Below are 18786 nucleotides of genomic sequence, written 5' to 3' on the forward strand. Positions count from 1 at the left end.
GCTCTGGATTTCAAGTTAGGGAAGAAAGGCAAGTCATTTTGTCCCATTGTGTCTCTGGGCTGTGTGGCTGCATCCCAGAAGGGCTTGCCATTTTCTAAGCAGCCACAAGGAATTGTGACTGATCTGAAAATGGTGGCTGCTTCTGAAATGCAACCACCTAGCCCAGGGACAAAAAGTCAATTCTGCTTCCCTAATCCACTCTGTGCAGCACTGCAGAAAGCATCAGAAATCTCCACAGTATGGTACAGACCGTATTAAGGAAACAGAACAGACCGTTCCAACCCTAAACTGCACGGTTACCTCCAGGAAGCAGCTGCCATTTTGGTATGACAACAGTTTCTTGTGACCATTCCCTTCTGTGAAATGAGAATAGGCCTACAGGAACCTAATGGGGGGAAAACCAGGTCCAAGACCTGTGAGAACCCTGAGGGATGGGAAGTAAAGCTTGGGGGTGGGGGGGACTTTGGAACCCCCTAAGATAACTTCACTTAATGATCTGGGCAGTCATTTAATGACTGCATCAGGAACAGCAAGGATCAGGGTTATTAAGCGAGACAATCATGTCACCTCGCTTAATGACCATCACAACTTGCAACCATAGCAGGCAGATTCATGAGTCGAGGACTACCTATACAAACCTATATTGTCTTCAATAGATATAGCCAAAAATTAGGAGGAAAATAGAGGAAAGGAAAGAGAAAGAAAAGAGAGATGGATGGAGATAAAACAAATACCTGAACGGGAAAAAAGAAAGAAAAAGGTCTATTAAGGCATTACAAAAAGGGTTAAATTCACCAGATAGTCTCCCCAAGCCACTGTCAATCTCAAAAGTCATCCAGTTTTTCAGAGCACCATTTTGCACCATTTGTCCATTTTTTTATTTAATATGTATTTCATAAACTACAATGACCGAGTTCACACAAATAAAACAAATCATATTATGGCTTAATAATGTTAGGGAATAATACATCTGGATTATTCAGATTATTTGAGCCATGGCAGTCTCCTTCCTCTGTTCCTTTCTTTCTTTCTCTCTAGCAATGGCAGAGGTCCTGCCAGAACGTTGTGTACCAATTACCAAAAAAGAGCTGCTATACTGGGGGCCTCTGGGTTTCTCTGGTTGGTTATGCAACTTAGTTTTCATTGATCGCAAGAAGAAGCATCAAGCAAGGGATACCTTAAGGCACCTTGCAGAGAGGATGCAGCATGAGAAGGTGAGCACTGAGAGAGAAATTTGGTAATATTATTTTATTTTGGAAGAAGCATGAAAATGGGAGGGATCCAAGTATGGTTGGAAAACTGCTGCAGCTGATGGTATGGATATTCTTCAAAGTGAAAGCCAGTGGTGGGATTCAGCCAGTTCGCACTACTTTGGCAGAATCAGTAGCTAATTTTTTGTTGCCTAGGCCCAGAATGGATTTCCAGAAGTAGTATCCACACAGAGAACTGGTTGTTCACATATCTGAATCCCACCACTGGTGAAAGCTATGTACTTTGTTCACAGAAGATCCCAAGTTCTAGTATTTACAATTAGAAGGAGCAAATGAGAAGTCAATTTCTGACAAAAACTTGAAGAGTCATTGGCAGCCAGAGAAGATTGGACTTGGCTAAATGGAAACATAATCTGACCTGGTATTTGGCAACTTCCTCTTCTCCAAGTATCTTCCCCACTCTCCTTCAATGGATGATGTTGGATTTATCTTTATAATGAAAGCCCTGCTATTTGAGTATGGGTATTTGAAGTCCAACACATCTAGATGGCACATGCTGGGAAAGATAGCCTTAGGACAATAATTTTAAAAACCTGCATTCTATAGGTACTAAAACAGATGTTCCTAAGATCTCAAATTACCTTAAACTTCTTTGTCTGCAGAGGAAGGATCCCTGAAATCAGGAATGCTCTTATGTATTGTGTGTGTATGTGGGGGGTGTTATTTTTGTTAAAGGACCATTAGTTCTTTGAGCCTACCTTGCTCATTTAACTAGAAGGGACAAAGTGATATATGGATACTCAAGCTTTTAGAAATGAGTGCCTCCCCCTATTTCTCCTCTTTACTATTATTCTCAGCTTAGTTCCAATACTGTTAACGGTGAGAATGTGAAGAGAAGTTAATTTATGATCCCATCTTAGTATAAAAAACTGGTCTCTTCACCACCCTTCTTTTATATGGAATCTTAAACAATTAGCCACTGAATGTATTCCACCTCAATGGCCACTTGTGGAAGAAATCAGTACATCTCATTATAGCTGAGTTATTCTGGAACCTTCATTTTAATACAAATACAATCTCTTGCCAACCTGCCTGGATGTTAAAGAAGCTAAGCAGGATTACAACCAGCCAGGACTTGGATGGGGGACTGCTAGAAAATGCTAGAGTTAACTAGATTACAAAATTAGAAAAATATCCCAGAAGGTAACACTGGCAAACCATTTTCATACCTGATATCAAGGAAATAACATGAATATGAATATGTCCATGTTCAGCCAGTATTGTTGGCTCTAAAGACAATTTCTCTCTGTCTGAATAAAAGACAGATGGAGGGAGAATTGGTATTTGGTGCTTTAGGGAGAATAGAATAGAAATGGATGTGTGGGAAAGTTTACTTCAGAGGGGCAGATGGGCAATGCTGGGGATTGCTAATATGGAGGAAGACAGGGTCCAAACCAGGGCATCCTGAAATCTGGAAGAGTTTTTCTATCTCCCCTCCCCCGCTAATATCCCCAGGCCTTTAACTGATGCAACCTTTACCAAACATGGAAAGGCAATGACAATCCAAGCATACTACTCTTGGACTATGCCTTTCTGGAATCATAGATCTACTCATATGAGGGAAAAATTAGAATAAGAACCTTAGACCTGCCACTCATTAGAATTTTAAATGAGTGGTTGAGGTGGGGCATCACAAAATGGCTCCTCTGGAAAATGGTCTGTTCACAAAATGGCTGCCACTCTAGCCATGGTCCCTCACTAAATACCTGTTGACCTTTACCAAAAGATGACAGAGTTCCTTCCCTCTCCTACTCCCTGATGATTTCTAATATCCTTGCAGGTCCTTTGCAACATATGTTTCTTTCTTTCTTATTTTGAGAAATAAGAAAGAAATAAGAAATAAGGTGGGCAGAGAGGCTGTTGACACCAGTTGAGAGTGGTTTATTCATATGTAGTACTTTGTTTATTCCTGGGGTGAAAGGATGAGTTAAGCAGAAAACTCCAGCTATTTTAGAGAAATAATAAAGATGAGTAATATGGCAGACTTTTCCCAGATTCCCTGACTTTTATGAATTCAGCCGGAAGATTGCAGAGAGCCTTTACTAGTCTATCTTAAAAGTAAATGTCCCTAATTATGTCTCTTTTTTTTATTGGGACCTAATCATTCAAAGGTTCTTCCTTGGGATATGAGCTCATTATTCACTCTACCATTTCCCAATCAACCTGGGGCAGTTAGCATAGGAAGTAGCAGATTAAGAATGAGTCAGACTGTGCATGTCATTTCTTTTCCGGGTAATAGGGCAATTCTTTAGACAAAATAGCTGAATAAGGCCTGAAATGTTTTCAGAAGATAGGCTGCACTTTTCACATTGTAACTGGTGATCTTTTTTGTTTTCCCCTGCTGTTCACCTATCCAGCTGAGGATATGGGTTTATCCAGAAGGTACCAGGAACCGAGAGGGCACCATGCTTCCCTTCAAGCGGGGCGCCTTTCACTTGGCTATAAAGGCTCAGGTAAAAAGTTCCTAAAGTTGATGCTTTGTGGAAGAGGGAAATTCTGACTCAGATGTTGTCAGCATTGCAGGGTAAACCAGATAGGAACCACAAACATTAATTCTATTTTATTGTAATACTATATTGACTGAATAATCTTACAAGTCTGAAAGTACAATTTGCCCGTCTCCTTTACTGCCTAAGAAACTAGAGAAGGTCTCTTCTGAGTCTCTTTCCTTGCTTACTATCCAGCTATGAGCTCTTATCTGATTCTGAGCTGAGCTATGAGTTCTTATCTGACTCTGGAAGTGCCTCTTTGCCTAGGCTCCCAAGGTTTTCCCCATTTTCCACTACAGATGTCAAGTGCTATCATAAATACTATAGTTCAGATTTAAAAGTGATTAGTAAAATACCTTTGAGAAATTGCGACTTTATATAAGTAAAATGAAATTGCTGTTTCCATTCTTTCCTTCTTTTCATTTTATACGTGGATAAAAGCTTACTTGAGCAGAAATAAAAGTAAGATGTCCTCAGGTGGAGCTTAACTCCTGATGACACATATGGTTGTTATCTTGGAACAATACAACAGTGGTGTAGCTTTGCCTTCTCTTGAGGTGTTTTTTTCACTTCCAAGGCTATCTTGCAATCCTGGGATTTCTTAGTGGTCTCCCTTCCAACTACTAACCTGAACTTTAGCTCTCAAGCCTAGACACAGACATCCAAGTATTGCTGAGGCAATATTAAGGCTTGGCATACTTCAAAGATTATTTGGAAAAGTGCTTTGGAACTTGTACAAGTGTAATATCTCTCTTCATTGAAGTAGCACTTTTTTCAGATTCTTGTGAGCTATTTTTATGAATAGCAGGGAAGTGCCATACTTGTGTGAGGTCTAAAGAATTTCTGCCTAATCATTTTTGAAACATACTCAGCCTTGATATATATGGCAACATATTTAAAAGCTGATAATTCAGAAATGTGGCATTTTGTGGCATTTCAACATGTAATACATTTCTTTTGCTTGTTTCATGATCCTAATGGCGTCCAAATATGGTCTCTCATAATTCCCACTCAACATTGCCATATTGACCGGGAGTTATAGGGCTTGTAAATAAACCAATAGGACCTCAATGGTTTGGAGAAAATTATATACCGTATATGCCGGCGTATAAAATGACTTCCGGAAGTGTTAAACTCGGCACCAAAGACGGGGGTCGTCTTATACGCCAAGTCATCTTATACGCCGGAAATACTGGTAGTTTCCGGCGTATAAGACGACGTTCTAGGAATGCGGCTCAGCGATAAAGACGGGGGTCATCTTATACGCCAGGTCGCCTAATACGCCGGCATATACGGTAGTGTAAATTTCATGAAGTGGCATCCACTTCTCCTAATACAGTGGTTCTCAACCTTTTTAATGCCGTGACCCCAACTAGTTGTAAGTCGAGGACTACTCAACCGGTCGTAAGTCGAGGACTACTCAACTGGTGCAGCACCGTTTGCAGAATGGGACTTTTGGCGGGCTCAGCAGGGCAGAGACAGCCTGGACAATTCCTATTGGCTTTTGAAAACCAATAGAATTAGACTCTATTCAAGAGAGTCTATTCTATTGGCTTTCAAAAGCCAATAGAATAAAAGGGAGTAGCACAGCTAAGGAAAAGGGGGAAAAAATGGCAGACTGTGTTATTTGGCGACCCCCGTGAAATGGTCGTTCGACCCCAAATGGGGTCCCGACCCACAGGTTGAGAACCACTGTCCTAATATATCAAGTAGAACTAATTTCCACAGAAAATGGAGAAATTGGGAGATTTATTGACTTGTTGATCTGAAAATGTCTGTTCCTGATCAATTACAAGCACTAACTAAAGCTTTAGAATCCTGTTCAGAGAAGGTGTGAATTAATCTTTACCTATCTGGACATTTTCCAGATATCTCCAACTTCTAGAACTGTCAGCAATGGCCACATTGGTGAGGGAATTCTGGAAGTCTACACATCCAGAGATAGTTAGATTAGTGAAAGTTGTTGTAAAAATTGTGGCTGCAGAAAACTATTATAAAGGAGGGAAAAACTCATGATATAATTCTCCAAGATTCTATCTTTCAACTGCCTTTTATCCTTTAGGTCCCTATTGTCCCCATTGTGATATCTTCTTATGCAGATTTTTACAGTTTCAAGGATAAGAGATTTGAGCCAGGTAAGTCTAAATGGCAAAGAACCATGCCCAGATTTTTCTTTTTAATTGCCATCAGTTGCTCAGTCTTGCTTAGAAAGCAATGTAAGTGATAGAAATTCTATTCACCCATTTTGATTATGGTGATATACAAATTTCATAGATGAATAGTTCTGTCTACAGAAATAAATTTTTTCATCACCTTTCCCCAGAGATTTGTATGATATTTCCATATAGTAGTTTACATATTTAGGTGCAAATTTAGAATTTTTTGCTTATAGTTTAGATCAGCGGCTCCCTACCTTTTCTATACCCCGTACCCTTAGAACGCTTCTGATATATTCTTGCACCCCTTACAAAAGTTCAAAATAATGGCAACGAATTATGCACATACACTATAATTTTGAAAAACCCCTGGTTTAGATAGTAATGACAATTGTGGTATTTGTGAAATTTGGATTATCTACAAATATGCAATAAATAGAGGCAACTAACCTAGGTTCCTCTATTGATACCCATCATATCCCAAGATCCAACTAATTTCTTCTATCTCTGTCCTATTATTTATCCTAGAAACTATCTGTCTGTCTCTTTCTCTCTTTCACACAAACCTGGACCTTTAACATAAAATATTATTTGACTTTTTAATGTATGCACTGTACCCAAAATCAAAGAAACAGACATTTATGTTCTCTTAAAATACTGATTTTCTCCCAGACCTATAGCTGCATTTTATCGTATGCTCCAAATTCAAAGGACAATGTTTACTCAATTTGACGTCCTCTGAAAAAGATTCTTGAATCTTATCATTACTGGTTATAATTATAAAAATATTAGAACATTTCTGGCAACAATATTTATTCCTACCAGATTTGTATATTTGTACATAATCAGGATTCTAACTAAAATACAGTAAATCTAAATGTTTCTCTTGCTGAACATTTAGGAGCTGAAAGTCTCATCCAGAGAACTAGAAGTTAATCCTCATTTATTTATTTTTACTTTTGATATAAAAAAGACCTTTTCTATACAAACAGTAGACAAGATAAATCTACTTCCAAATGGACCCAGTTAAATAAGCTTCAGTAAGGGAGAAGACTAGATACCGTAAAACAGATATATCAAACACAAGACCCGGGGCCCGGATGCGGCCCGCAAAGTGGTTTTATGTGGCCTGCAAAGCCATCCTGGAAACAGTGAGGGAACGGCCCCCGCTGCCTTGGCCCTGGCCCAGGCCAGCCGGGAGCCAATATACAATTTTGTGGTGGCCATCTATGCTGAAATGCATTCAGTCTTAGCTCCACAAGACCGTCTGGAAACAGTGAGGAACCAGTCTCTGCCGCATGGCCCCCGCCCCCTAGGTGCATGCTGGGGAGGTGTCACCCTTTGTGAGGAATGAAGAAATGCACCATCGCCTGGAAGTGGCCAGCAAATGGCCCTCGCCTACTTCATATATCCGGCTTGATGGGCTCCGGGGGAGGGGTTTCAGCAGGCAGTGGGGCGTTCTCACACGCCCACCCAATAGGCCACACCCAGTTCATCCACGCCCACCCAGGCCACACCCACCCTGGCCACACCCACCCGCCCCCCCCAAGGGCAACCACAATGCTGATGCAGCCCTCAATGAAATTGAATTTGACACCCCTGCCGTAAAAAGAGAATTCTAGCCTTTTCTTTCAAAAAGATTAATGCAATCTCTTTATGTAATTTTTAGGCTTTGTAGGAAAGTATTCAGATTTCCTTTGTTTATATTCCAAAGTGCATCCAACTACAGTTTAAGCATATGAGATTTTTGTCTAGACTATGTTCATTCCAGAATTAAAGCAATTATATTTTGAGGCTGCAGCCCAATATCTATGTTAATAATCGTTCAGAACTCCTCCAAATATGATACTTATGTGAGGTAATTCCAAATAGTTTCCTGGAAAATATTCTGTAATTTAACAATCCGCATGTGCCTCTAACATCAGCTGCAGCAAGAATATAGGTGCTATTTAAATTCTTATCTCTTTCTTGAGCAACTTAATCCTTTCTGGAAATATCCCATTTCTACATAAGATTATTGTCTTTCACTTTTCTGTCTCTCTTTGATTTCCAATAGGTAATATAATTGTTCGGATTTTGCCCAAGATAGAAACACAAGGGCTTGACTTACAAGATATTTCTGGATTGGTTGAGAGCACTCACAGAATGATGCAAGACACTTTTAATGACATTTCTGGGAAGATTGTACAGAGAAGGATGAGAGACAGTAACTGCTAGTGATCATGGAAGCTTCAGAAAAAACACTGGTTCATGATGGAAGTAAAATAAGAACATTTCTCTCTTAAACAAGGCCAGGAATCAATTTTATCCTAAGCTGGAAAAAGACTAGCACCATACATTGTTACCTTGCTATAACATACTAACTACATATGATCTTTTCCATAGAATCCATTTTAGAGATGATGCGTACAATAAGAGGAAGATCTCTGTATCCACTTAAATCCACCATCACTAAATATGGTCTGTTTGATAATATACCTGCCATCCAAGACTTGAGTTATAATATGTACTTTATTACTGAAAGTAAATTAATTTGAATTAATGTTAAAGCTGTGAAAAAGAGGTGCTGTGGGATTCCCAAGATAAAATATGTGAATCTACTTTGAATGAGATACATTATTGTATCCAGGAAGTCATCTTAGGAAAAACCTGAATGAGTCACTCAACAAAGGTGGATTAGGCAACCCAGTCAGAGGGGCAAAAATGTGTTCCCAAGGTGTGATCTTCCAGACTTCTCCTCAAAGTATCACTCTATACTACGGGTGTCAAACTCGCCATGCCACATGACGTGTCATGACGTATCACAACTTTTTTTGCATTGCCGGAGCAGGGGTGGGTGCGGCCTCTATGTGATGCAACCTGCCTGCGGGCCAGCAGCATTAACACCCCTGCTCTATACTATCGTGTTGCAGATTATTCTGACTGTAATACAGACCATTCCTTATATGGAACTATTCTAGCAATATTCAGACTCGCCATTTGGTTGGAAGATTCCAAAATTGAATATTTTTTGTATCACCACATTCTGCAAGTACAGCCAATTGTACATAGCTTGTTTTAATTGGCTGCTACTGTACAGTATTAATCTTGTACTCTTTGTGTTTAGATTTATAAAATTGCTATGAGGGATCATATTTTATTCTTCATTTCAAATGTTTTGGGCAGACCAAAGAGTAGGAGTAGAGAAATATAAATATATTCTAAAGATATGTAGGATGCATTATTCTCAGGTGTTTGAGGTTAAAGAGTGATTGGAGCCCTAAGCAGACTTGTAAGTTGGCTGCAGCTCTAATATTTAAAGAACAGTTGCTATAAAATCATAAAAGAAAGGTTAGAGTTTACCACATTTGGAAGGTAGAGGTTCAACACTGGAAGTTTTTAAGAAGAGATTGGACAACGGTTTATCTAAAATGTTATATGGTTTTCTGTCTAAGCAGGGGGTTGGACTAGAAGACCTCCAAAGTCCCTTCCAACTCTGTTATTAAATTCTATTCCATTCTAACTCTGAAATTCCTAAAAGATTCCACTCTAACATGAAGTGTTTGAGAGTTTGACTCTCCTTTTAAACATTTTCAGCCTTGGACATCTTATTTGAAACTAAATCACTAAGCAACCTTTGGAAATATTAAGAAAAAGCTGACATGGAATATAATCTGTCTGAGATCTATTATGCCCAAAACTCTGTTCTGGGGCTGAGGCTAGAAGTGATCTCTGTTGATCGTACATAGCACGGAAGTACAATTTCTAAAAGACCAACCCAGCAATTAAGACTGTTCTCATATTTATTATCAGAAGATCTCTTATCTATGATCTGAAGGAAGTGCCTAAATATGAACATGAAGTATGGAGTTTTCTTCCTTGTAACAGCGGGATATTGCCCAATGTCCCATGTGAATCAGGTTCTCAAAAAGCAGGTCTTTGACTAGCTATGCTGATAATAATTGCAAGACGGAGCTGGCAATTAAAACGTGCTATATCTGATATAGAACAGCAGACAAAGGTGAATGTTCCTATTATATTCAGAAATTGTGTTAAAGAAACATCACTTCAGTTAGCATTGCAAGGCAAGCTACTTTTATTGTGTCCAAACCTCTTCAAAATGCTGAAGATAATAGAAAAGTCTGGGTTTGACTGAAGGAAAAAACATTTTACTTTTTGCTTTTTCAAAAATAACTGGAATTTCTTGGGTTTTTAAAAAGAATGTTTTGCTTCTCATCCAAGAAGCTTCTTCAGTTTTGACTGAATGGTGGGGAATGGAAGGATTTATATTGTTTGCAGTCATTTGGTCATTAGCACTCTGAGGGACAGTCGTTAGCTCTCTGAGAATCATGAGGCCACTTTATCTGTATCCTCAAAATCACCTGAGTCAGAGTGCCAAATGGCTATGGAACATTCTTGGGATTGCAGAAAGGACTGTGTTGTAGACAGTGGGTAATTGATGTTGTATCCCTCCCCCTATATTGAGAGAGGGCTGTCCAATTTTAACATAGATGGTCTCTTTGATCTCTAATTTAAACCAATGGCCCTTTCTGTCCAGAATGTGAACTTTACTATCTTCAAAAGAGTGACCTTTGTCGTTCAGATGCCTGAAAGTTTTTCAGCAGTTTCAAGATGGTTTCATACTCATTTGCACTCTGATTCAAGAGACTCTGATGATACAGATAAACCTTCCAAGTGGCCTCAACAACTTTCAGAAAGCTAACTATCGACCCTCAGAGTGCTAATGACCAGATGACTGCAAAGAATACAAATCCTTCCATTCCCCACCATTCAGTCAGAACTAAAGAGACTTCTTGAATGAGAAGTGAATTGCTTTAAGAAAAAAAAACCCAAGAAAGCCCAATTATTTTTTGAAAAGTACCTTTGGGACAACCATGACCTTGATTAATAGCTATTTACTGATGTGGAGCCAACATCAGTTTTTGAAACAGCAGAAATGTGCAAGTTGGGTTCAGGAGCCAATCTGATTTTCAAGTTAGCTGACATGGGCTATGCCAGTGATGGTGAACCTTTTAGAGATCGAGTGCCCCAAAATCGCCCTGTCCCTGGCCCGTCCCTGCTCCATGCCTGCTCCACCCCCCCACCCCTGCCAGCCCCTGGTCCGCCCCCGCCCCACCCACCCAATGCCTCCACAGCTCGCTGCAACAGATTGCCCAGGCAGTCCTGCAGCGCCATGGCAGCCACACTCTCCACCTGTGCCCCGCAGCATCATCACAGGATGGGGCGCAAGAGCGGAGTCTTGTCCCTGCTGCCCAGCTGCCATGTCCTTGGCTGCGCTGCTCGGCGCGGGCTGTGCCTGGGGGTGACTCTCCTCCGGGGAACTGCTGGTGAGGAGGGAGCAGTGGTGGGAGGCAGGGCTCGGGCGATGGCACACATGCCCACAGAGAGGGCTCTGAGTGCCGCCTCTGGCACGTGTGCCATGGGTTCACCTCACTGGGCTATGCTCTAAACAGTAGGTGGAGTGTACAGGAAAATGAGAATTCATGTAGTTACACTGAAATTATATTAAATAATTATATTAATGATTACTCTGATGGTAGTTTGATAATTACAATTCATTGCCTCATGTTCAGGATACCAACTGTGTAGAATGCACACTTTAATAAGAAGGTTCAGTGTAATGCCAACCTGGGTGGAGCAGATTATATACCCATGATAACGATATGGATAGTACTTAAAAACCCAGCCTGAGTTCCTCAGAACATTTTTTCTGTGCAAGGTACTATCCATACAACAGCACTTTTTCATTTTAAACTGTTAAAACAAGAGTGGGTAACCTACAATTGGTGGGAATTGCATGTAATTTATAAATGAATAAATAAATTTATAAATAAATAAATTATAAATAAAGTGGTTTGAGTCAAAATGTGTTCTTTCCTATTAGAAAAGGGGAAAAATTAGAGGCTTTTTTAATTTTAAAATTTGCTTTAAATTACTTTTAGATATCCTGTATATTTTTCACACCTAAAATGGCAGGAAAACATTTTTGTCCATTATTTATGAATGAATTAGAAGCGGTAATGAGGGCAAAAAAAAAAAAAAAAATGGCGTAGCAGTTTCAGGAGGTTGTCCACTGCTATGCTAAATGAATGGCTTAATACAGATATGGGGACTTTACAATACTATTTTAGAATGAATGTATTTCTTAACTCACAGAGAAAAGCCCTGTCTGAAAGGCTATATAAGGACTTTATCCTGTCCAGGTCAAGTCTACTTTAGAGATATAAAATTAAAAGAAAAATGAACCTTTTTTATTTTTTACATTTTGATACAAAGTGTTTGAAATTAATTGATTTTGTGGTACTTTTATTATATTTTATTTGTAATAGAGAACACAATGTGATATGGAAACACAATTGTTTCCATATCTGTCATGGATTGTTTTATCCAGGCCTCTTAAGCTCGTTAAAACTATTAAGCTTTTAGTCTTCTGTGCTGATTTTATATCAATCTTGTGAATTCAGCTTTCAGACATTTATTATATTTTAGCTGTTGACACTCATATTAACAACAATGAAATGAAGAATAGCTTCCCTCACCCCTTAAACAATTTTCTCACCACACATCTGCAAATAGAAACTGTGTGTGCGCATGTGTGTTAAAAAAAAAGAACAAACTTGGCTATTTTATGTTGGTGGAGATGCAAGAAGCAAAAGGTAAGCTTAATACGTGTGCAGTAATCTTTTAAAGTTGTATTATGAGAAATATTGAAGATTATATATTATAAATTTATATATATAATAAAACCTTGAAGATTCTATTTCAAGGCTATTTGTACCATAGAAACAGAAAATGGACAACAGCGAAAGATCCCATGGTCTGTTGAATCTGCAGTATGAATTTTTTATTTTGTTTTTTTATTTATTTTTAAATTTTTGTTGAATGAAACATATGTTTATCCCAAACATGTTTAAACTCAGTTACTGATAACTGACCCACTACTTCCACTGGAAGTTTGTTTCAAGCTTCCACTATTATCTGTGACATAATACTTTCTAACATTCTTTTGAACCTTCTTCTTGTCAATTTGAGGTTATGCACCCATATTTTTTATTATTGTCTAATAGTGAAAATGCCTTCTAGAACCTTATTTGCATCCTTAATATATTTAAAGTTTTCAATCACGTTCCCCCCCCCCATTTCCCTTCTGTCCTCTAGGCTGTACATATTCAGTTCCTTCAATCCCTCCTGTTATGTTTTGTTCTTCAGGCCTTGCATCATTTTTGTTGCCTGTCTCCAAACTGTACATTTTTAAAACTTAAACAAAAAAACAAACAAATACATAAATAAATTCTAGTGTCCCTGGTGCTTTCTAATAGCAAAACTTAAGTCATCACACAAAAATTCCCATCTGTCCCCTAGCCAGCATGGGTGCTAAAATCTTACCTATTTGGACAGGAATAGGAAATGGATAGGATAGGACAGGACAGGACAGCCAGGATACTTTGTTTAGCTAAGTGTGATTAGGGGTATTTGTCTCCGGTGCAGAAGCTCTCAGTGTACATGCAAAGCAACAAAGCAATAATAATAATCATAACACCAGTAAGAAGGGGTAGTAGAGAAGATGAGGATAATAATATTAGTCATACAACATGAGTGAATATACTTAGACATAAGACACTACTGTGAGGATTAGGTGTTCAGCAGAGTGATGGCATGAGAGAAAAAACTGTCCGTGTCTAGTTGTTTTGGCATGTAATGCCCTATAGCGGCATTCTGAGGAGAGTTGAAACAATTTTCTTAGCCTTTTTTTGGCCCATGCAATATACAGGTCTTCTACAGAAAGCAGGCTGGTTGCAATTGTTTTTTCTGCAGTCCTAACTATCTGTTGGAGTTTGCACTTATCCTGTTTAGTTACTGTACTACACCAGACAGTTATAGAAGTACAAATGACAGATTCAATAATTCTTTTGTGGAATTTTATCAACAACTTCTGGGGCAGTCTGAACTTCCTAAGTTGACACATTCTTTGTTGTGTCCTTTTGATAATGGTAATGTTAGGAGTCCTTTTCAAATCCTGGGAAGTTATAGAATCCAAAATCTTGAAGAATTCTACTGCTGATACTATGCTGTTGAATAGAGTAAGAGATGATAAAATAGGAGGGCTCCTCCTAAAATCCATTCATATTTCTACAGTTTTATGAATGTTCAGCTCCTGATTGTTCCAGCTGCACCATAGAGCCAGTTGTTTAACCTCCCGTCTTTTTAAACAATTACCATCTCGAATGGTACCAACGATTTTTCTATCATCTACAAACTTCAATACTTTTAATAGAAGGATCCAGAAATGCAGTCATTGATATAGAGAAAGAAGAGAAATGGAAAGAGCACAAAACCCTGAGGGACGCCTATGCAGGTCCTCAATGTGATTTTCCCTAGCTTCACTTGTTGCTTCCTATCTGTCAAAAAGCTAGTAATTTACCTAAAAGTATGGACAGGCACAGCTAGCTGAATCAGTTTAGAGTGAAGAGTTTCTGGAATGATGGTATTGAATGCTGACGCTGAAGTCTATAAAAAGGTTCTTGGGAACCGGGATATTAGTAGAGTGTTTGAAGCAAGAAGGGACATAGCACATCTCCAGTGATTTATTAACAATGTGATTAAAGATGGGAGCCTGTTGTCTAGCACAGATTTTCAAGCAAGAAGGAGTTACTCCATCTGGATCTGGTGCTTTTTGGATCTTTAGTTTATGAAATAGATCTCACACATCTTTTTCTAAGGGATGGAGATAAGTATAGATTTGGCTACTGTTGTTGAATCTGAGATGGTTAATTTAGGACACTGTTGGTGGCACCATGCTGAAATAAATAAAATTTCCCAAGCCTAAAGCCACAGCATTATCATCCATATCTATGTAGGGCATTTTTCATTCATCAGAAATTGCAGAAAGACATTTTCACATGGCCATAATTTAGTATTAAGTACTGAGCCAGGCCAAGAGGAAAATCAAACACAGAACCAAAAGATCCTGGACCTTCTAGGGCTTGCTGGTGTAGTACCATGTTTGCCCGAAAATACAACCTATCCAGAAAATAAGACCTAGTTTGATTTTGGGGGTTGGGCCTAATATAAACCCTACCTCAAAAAAAAAGTGCTACTTAAGACCCTGCCCACTCCATCCCACCGTAGGTTTTTGGGCAGGCCGGATTGCGTGCCTCCCCCCTGCCTTGTCTGCTGCTGGTGCCACTGCTGCAAGATGGCCTGACGTTAAGAGAGCCGGGGCCTGAGGCAAGCAGAGGCTGCCTTCTTTCTATCCCTGCCCTGGATTGGGGAATCCAGTGGGCAGGCAGGGGTTGGGACTGGCTTGGGCCTCAACCAGTAACTTCTCTCTTTCACCTCACCTTGAAGCAGCCTCTGGAGGCAGCCTACTCTGCCCCACAGGCTTTGCTGGTTTTCTCTTCCTCTGCATACCTAGTACGACTTTCTGCATTTATTCCACCAGCCTCCTCTTGAACCTGGACATCACTTGACTATTTCAAACATTTCTGGGAGACCTTCAGTTATAGCAAATTCTATTTTTTTTCTTGGCAAGAAAACTTAAAACAGTCAGAAACAATTGTTTTCCAGGAAAAAAGAGTGTTTAATAAAACACAAATTACTACACGAACTTGGAAAAAAAGACAGTCCTCAAGGACATAGGTGTCACTTGCCCCATCTTTATGCAACTTACATTATCAGTGGCTAATGGAACAAAAGCGGTTTGTAGGATAAGGACTATCCCACTGAGAATGAGCTTATGGTTATGTGGTTAAATGTCTCAGGTATATTCAAGGAGTCAAAAGAGCCCACCCTAGTAAAAAAAATCATTAAGTTATGACAACTTTACTTTTGCTTCTTGCGTCTTGGTTTCTGTTCCTTGTGTTTCTGTGCTCTCATGTCCTTCTTGAGACGTCTGTCCACCACTTTGAAATGGCCCTTGACTCCAGCAGGGCGTCGAACCTTCCGTCCTGCACCCTTCTTGGCCATAACATAAGTCACCTGTCTTTTTTCTTTCCCTAAACCTGCTTTCTTGTAGATACTGTTAGAGAAGAGAAAAAAAAAAAAGATTTGGTAGAAATCTTCTTTTCAGAATCTTTTGTCAAACTGAAGAATTGTTTCCCCAGATTTCAGTGCCCTCAATCCAAATCACTTCCCTCTTTCCTTTTGTTACTACACCCGTTCATCTATATCCCTCCCTAGATTGGACACCATACAATTAGGTGACAATAAGGGCAAATTTCGTAAGTATTATTAATCCTGTTTTAAATAAGGACAGTCATGGGAGTAGGAAACTTCTATATGTCAAACTATCCTTTTTAACTTTCAATCCACAGGAAACAAAGACAAATAATTTCATTTTGCTGCTACTTTCCTGGAGACTTCTTCAGAGGTTGAGGAGACTGAATTGCAGCCCTTGACAAGTTGCCCATCCCAGTTAAACTGACTCTTTGTCCCAAACTGGAAACCAGATAACAGTTTACTCCACAAAACGTAGTTAGCAAACTTATTAGAAATCCAGGAAGTTGTTCAAAGTGTTATTTCTTATTTTCTTTATTTCTTCTCTTCTGAAGCCTATCAAGCCTAAATCTGACCAGATTCTAATATGTGGGGAAACTTTACCAAAAAGATTTAGAGGTCAATGTAGTATAGCTGTTAAAATATTGAACTAGGATAGAAAAAGCCCAAATAACTGTTCAGCCAAGGAGCTCAAATTAAGTTTGTTAAAAATCTACCAAGGAACTTGTGAGTTCTACTTAAGAATAGGAACAGTGCCCTTTAGTGGCTGGACTTTTCTTTTTGTAAAGAAGATTGAGAATTGTTTAATTGTCCTGGACAAACTATCTGTAACTATCTCAACATTTATCTTAAAGCCTAATTTGAGCCTTGACAACCAACTCCCACATTCCATCTAAAACTAAATGCAGTATTACCCTTTCCTCCTGTAATTTTGCTTTGTTTATCATCTTGACATATACATTCCATCAAGATGATAAACAGAAACTTGCAGCATTCATAAATTTGAAACATTATTTTCAGGCCTTTTAAATTGACCTACAAAAAGATTGCTCTAGTACTGATCATCTAGACATTCTTTCCCTTTTTCAATGAAATATAAAATTCAATAAAGTCAAACAAGTTTCTTCTGCAGCCCATTTACTTCTCTCAGAAGGGTAGGGAAGCCACCCAGAGTCACTTTGCCTAATGAGATGGGCAATATATAAATTTAATAAACAAACAAACAAACTATAATATGTAATTCAGAGAGCCTTAGGCTATCTGATAACAAAAACCTTAAACTCAAGAGACAAGATGCGGCCTCTAATCTTGAGTTTGGAGGGGGGGGGAGAGGAACTTTATTGAGAAAAGTGAAAACCCACCTGCGTAGTTGGGCAGCCTTTTCACGCTCTGAGATGTCTATAGTATTCACTACAGATTCTGCTTTTTTCTTCATCTGCTCCAGTTTCTTTAACATCTGAGGGGAAGAAGACAGCAGTCACCACAGGAAAGAACCTCAAAGCATGGAGGTATCTATGTGTGGGGATATGTATGAGTCTGTACCTGGCTCCATCCTTTGAATGTTTACTTAAAAAAAATCGCATAGCTGAGAACGGAGAAAATCTTTCTTTGTAGCCCCACAGTACCTTACATACAGTATCAAGATGAATAAAGAACTGTGGTATATATACATAATGCCAAGCAATAAAGTGACTGAGTTGCTTCTGGACTTCTGTAAATGTAGTCATTATGATGAATGCAATGTGGTCAATAACTATAGCTAAAATTTTAATTTGGTATTGCGCAAACCAGTCAACAGTCTGGTTGGTTATAAGGCAACCAGATTATATACGGTCTGCTTGGTTATAAAGAAGCTTGGCCTTGCTTACTCGTCGTTTCTTGCGGGCCTTAGCTTCTGCTACTTTCTTGATGGGCCGAGCATTAATTTCACGCCAACGCTGGCGATACTCTTCCACAGTCTGATGGTTCACAGGCAGTGGTTTGCGCCGGTGCTGGTGCTCTTCCTGTACAAACCATTCAGGTAGCTCCCCTTCTTCCTCATTGAAAGTATACCTGAGAACAAGGAAAGAATGATATAAAGGGAACAGTCAGAGGAGCCCTCCCCAAATGTGAGGTAGCCAAAGCTTCTCCTTTATAGTGAAAAAAAAAAAAGGATGTACATTTTACTTTTGTACAAATGAAGGAAATGGAATTTAATTTTTGAATTTGGTAAAGATTCATGCTTGTCTTTTGATGTGGGGAGGGAAAGGGCCACAGTGCAAACAGGCATGTATGATACAGGGATGGAACCATATTCTCTAAGTTGACTGGTCAGATTTTCCTTTTTCATGCTTTTTTTTTAAAAGGAAGGTTGAGGTTTTCTCTTTATGTGTTTGCATATGTATGTGGGCATATTTTAGGAAGTTACGAGTTGAAATATTCTTATTTCAAACAATTCCTGTAAGACTGGGAAAAGCTTTCTTTGATGACCTGAACACAATAATATTAAAGAGGAAGAAAATTCAGTTTACTTTAGAACATGGGATAATTTTTATCAATGGTAAGAAAAATGAATCAGAGAGAAAGGAATGTGATATGTAATTTTGAATACATATAAGTAAGAACGCCATGGAGTGATTAATTAATACTGCTTATGATAATTAACCATATATATTACTGTTATCTATTACTATATCTATTACTGTTATTTAAATATATGTACCCAGACAATATGCTGTTTGCTAAATATTGAAAATGTTACCTGGGGAAACCCTAGCCCCAACCCTGACCCCAACCTAAACCCTAATCCCAACCCTGACCCCATTCTATCCCCAACCCTATAAAAACTAATAAAACTTTAAAAAAGGAAGTGTGTTAATTTATGTGCATTTCTGC

At 38.9% G+C, this 18786-nt stretch overlaps 2 protein-coding genes across 2 annotated transcripts in view; one reads left to right on the top strand and one right to left on the bottom strand.

Moving 5' to 3' along the window:
- The window catches only part of LOC120316068 (1-acyl-sn-glycerol-3-phosphate acyltransferase alpha-like), a 30269-nt gene extending 19656 nt beyond the window's left edge, over window positions 1-10613 (top strand). The window contains exons 3-6 of the mRNA XM_039361245.1: window positions 1039-1214; window positions 3629-3724; window positions 5823-5895; window positions 7973-10613. Coding sequence (XP_039217179.1) covers window positions 1039-1214; window positions 3629-3724; window positions 5823-5895; window positions 7973-8133 — 506 coding nt within the window. The 3' untranslated portion in view covers window positions 8134-10613. The remainder of the gene's footprint in view (window positions 1-1038; window positions 1215-3628; window positions 3725-5822; window positions 5896-7972) is intronic.
- Window positions 10614-12738: 2125 nt separating this feature from the next.
- FTSJ3 (FtsJ RNA 2'-O-methyltransferase 3) overlaps window positions 12739-18786 on the bottom strand; it is a 31549-nt gene continuing 25501 nt past the window's right edge. The window contains exons 19-21 of the mRNA XM_039361235.1: window positions 17781-17964; window positions 17274-17368; window positions 12739-15934 (exon numbers count right to left, since the gene is read on the bottom strand). Of these exons, the coding sequence (XP_039217169.1) occupies window positions 15739-15934; window positions 17274-17368; window positions 17781-17964 (475 nt within the window). The 3' untranslated portion in view covers window positions 12739-15738. The remainder of the gene's footprint in view (window positions 15935-17273; window positions 17369-17780; window positions 17965-18786) is intronic.

The sequence above is a fragment of the Crotalus tigris genome, unplaced genomic scaffold (assembly GCF_016545835.1).
Source record: "Crotalus tigris isolate CLP2741 ecotype Arizona unplaced genomic scaffold, ASM1654583v1 scf7180000019221.656610, whole genome shotgun sequence".
NCBI lineage: Eukaryota > Metazoa > Chordata > Lepidosauria > Squamata > Viperidae > Crotalus > Crotalus tigris.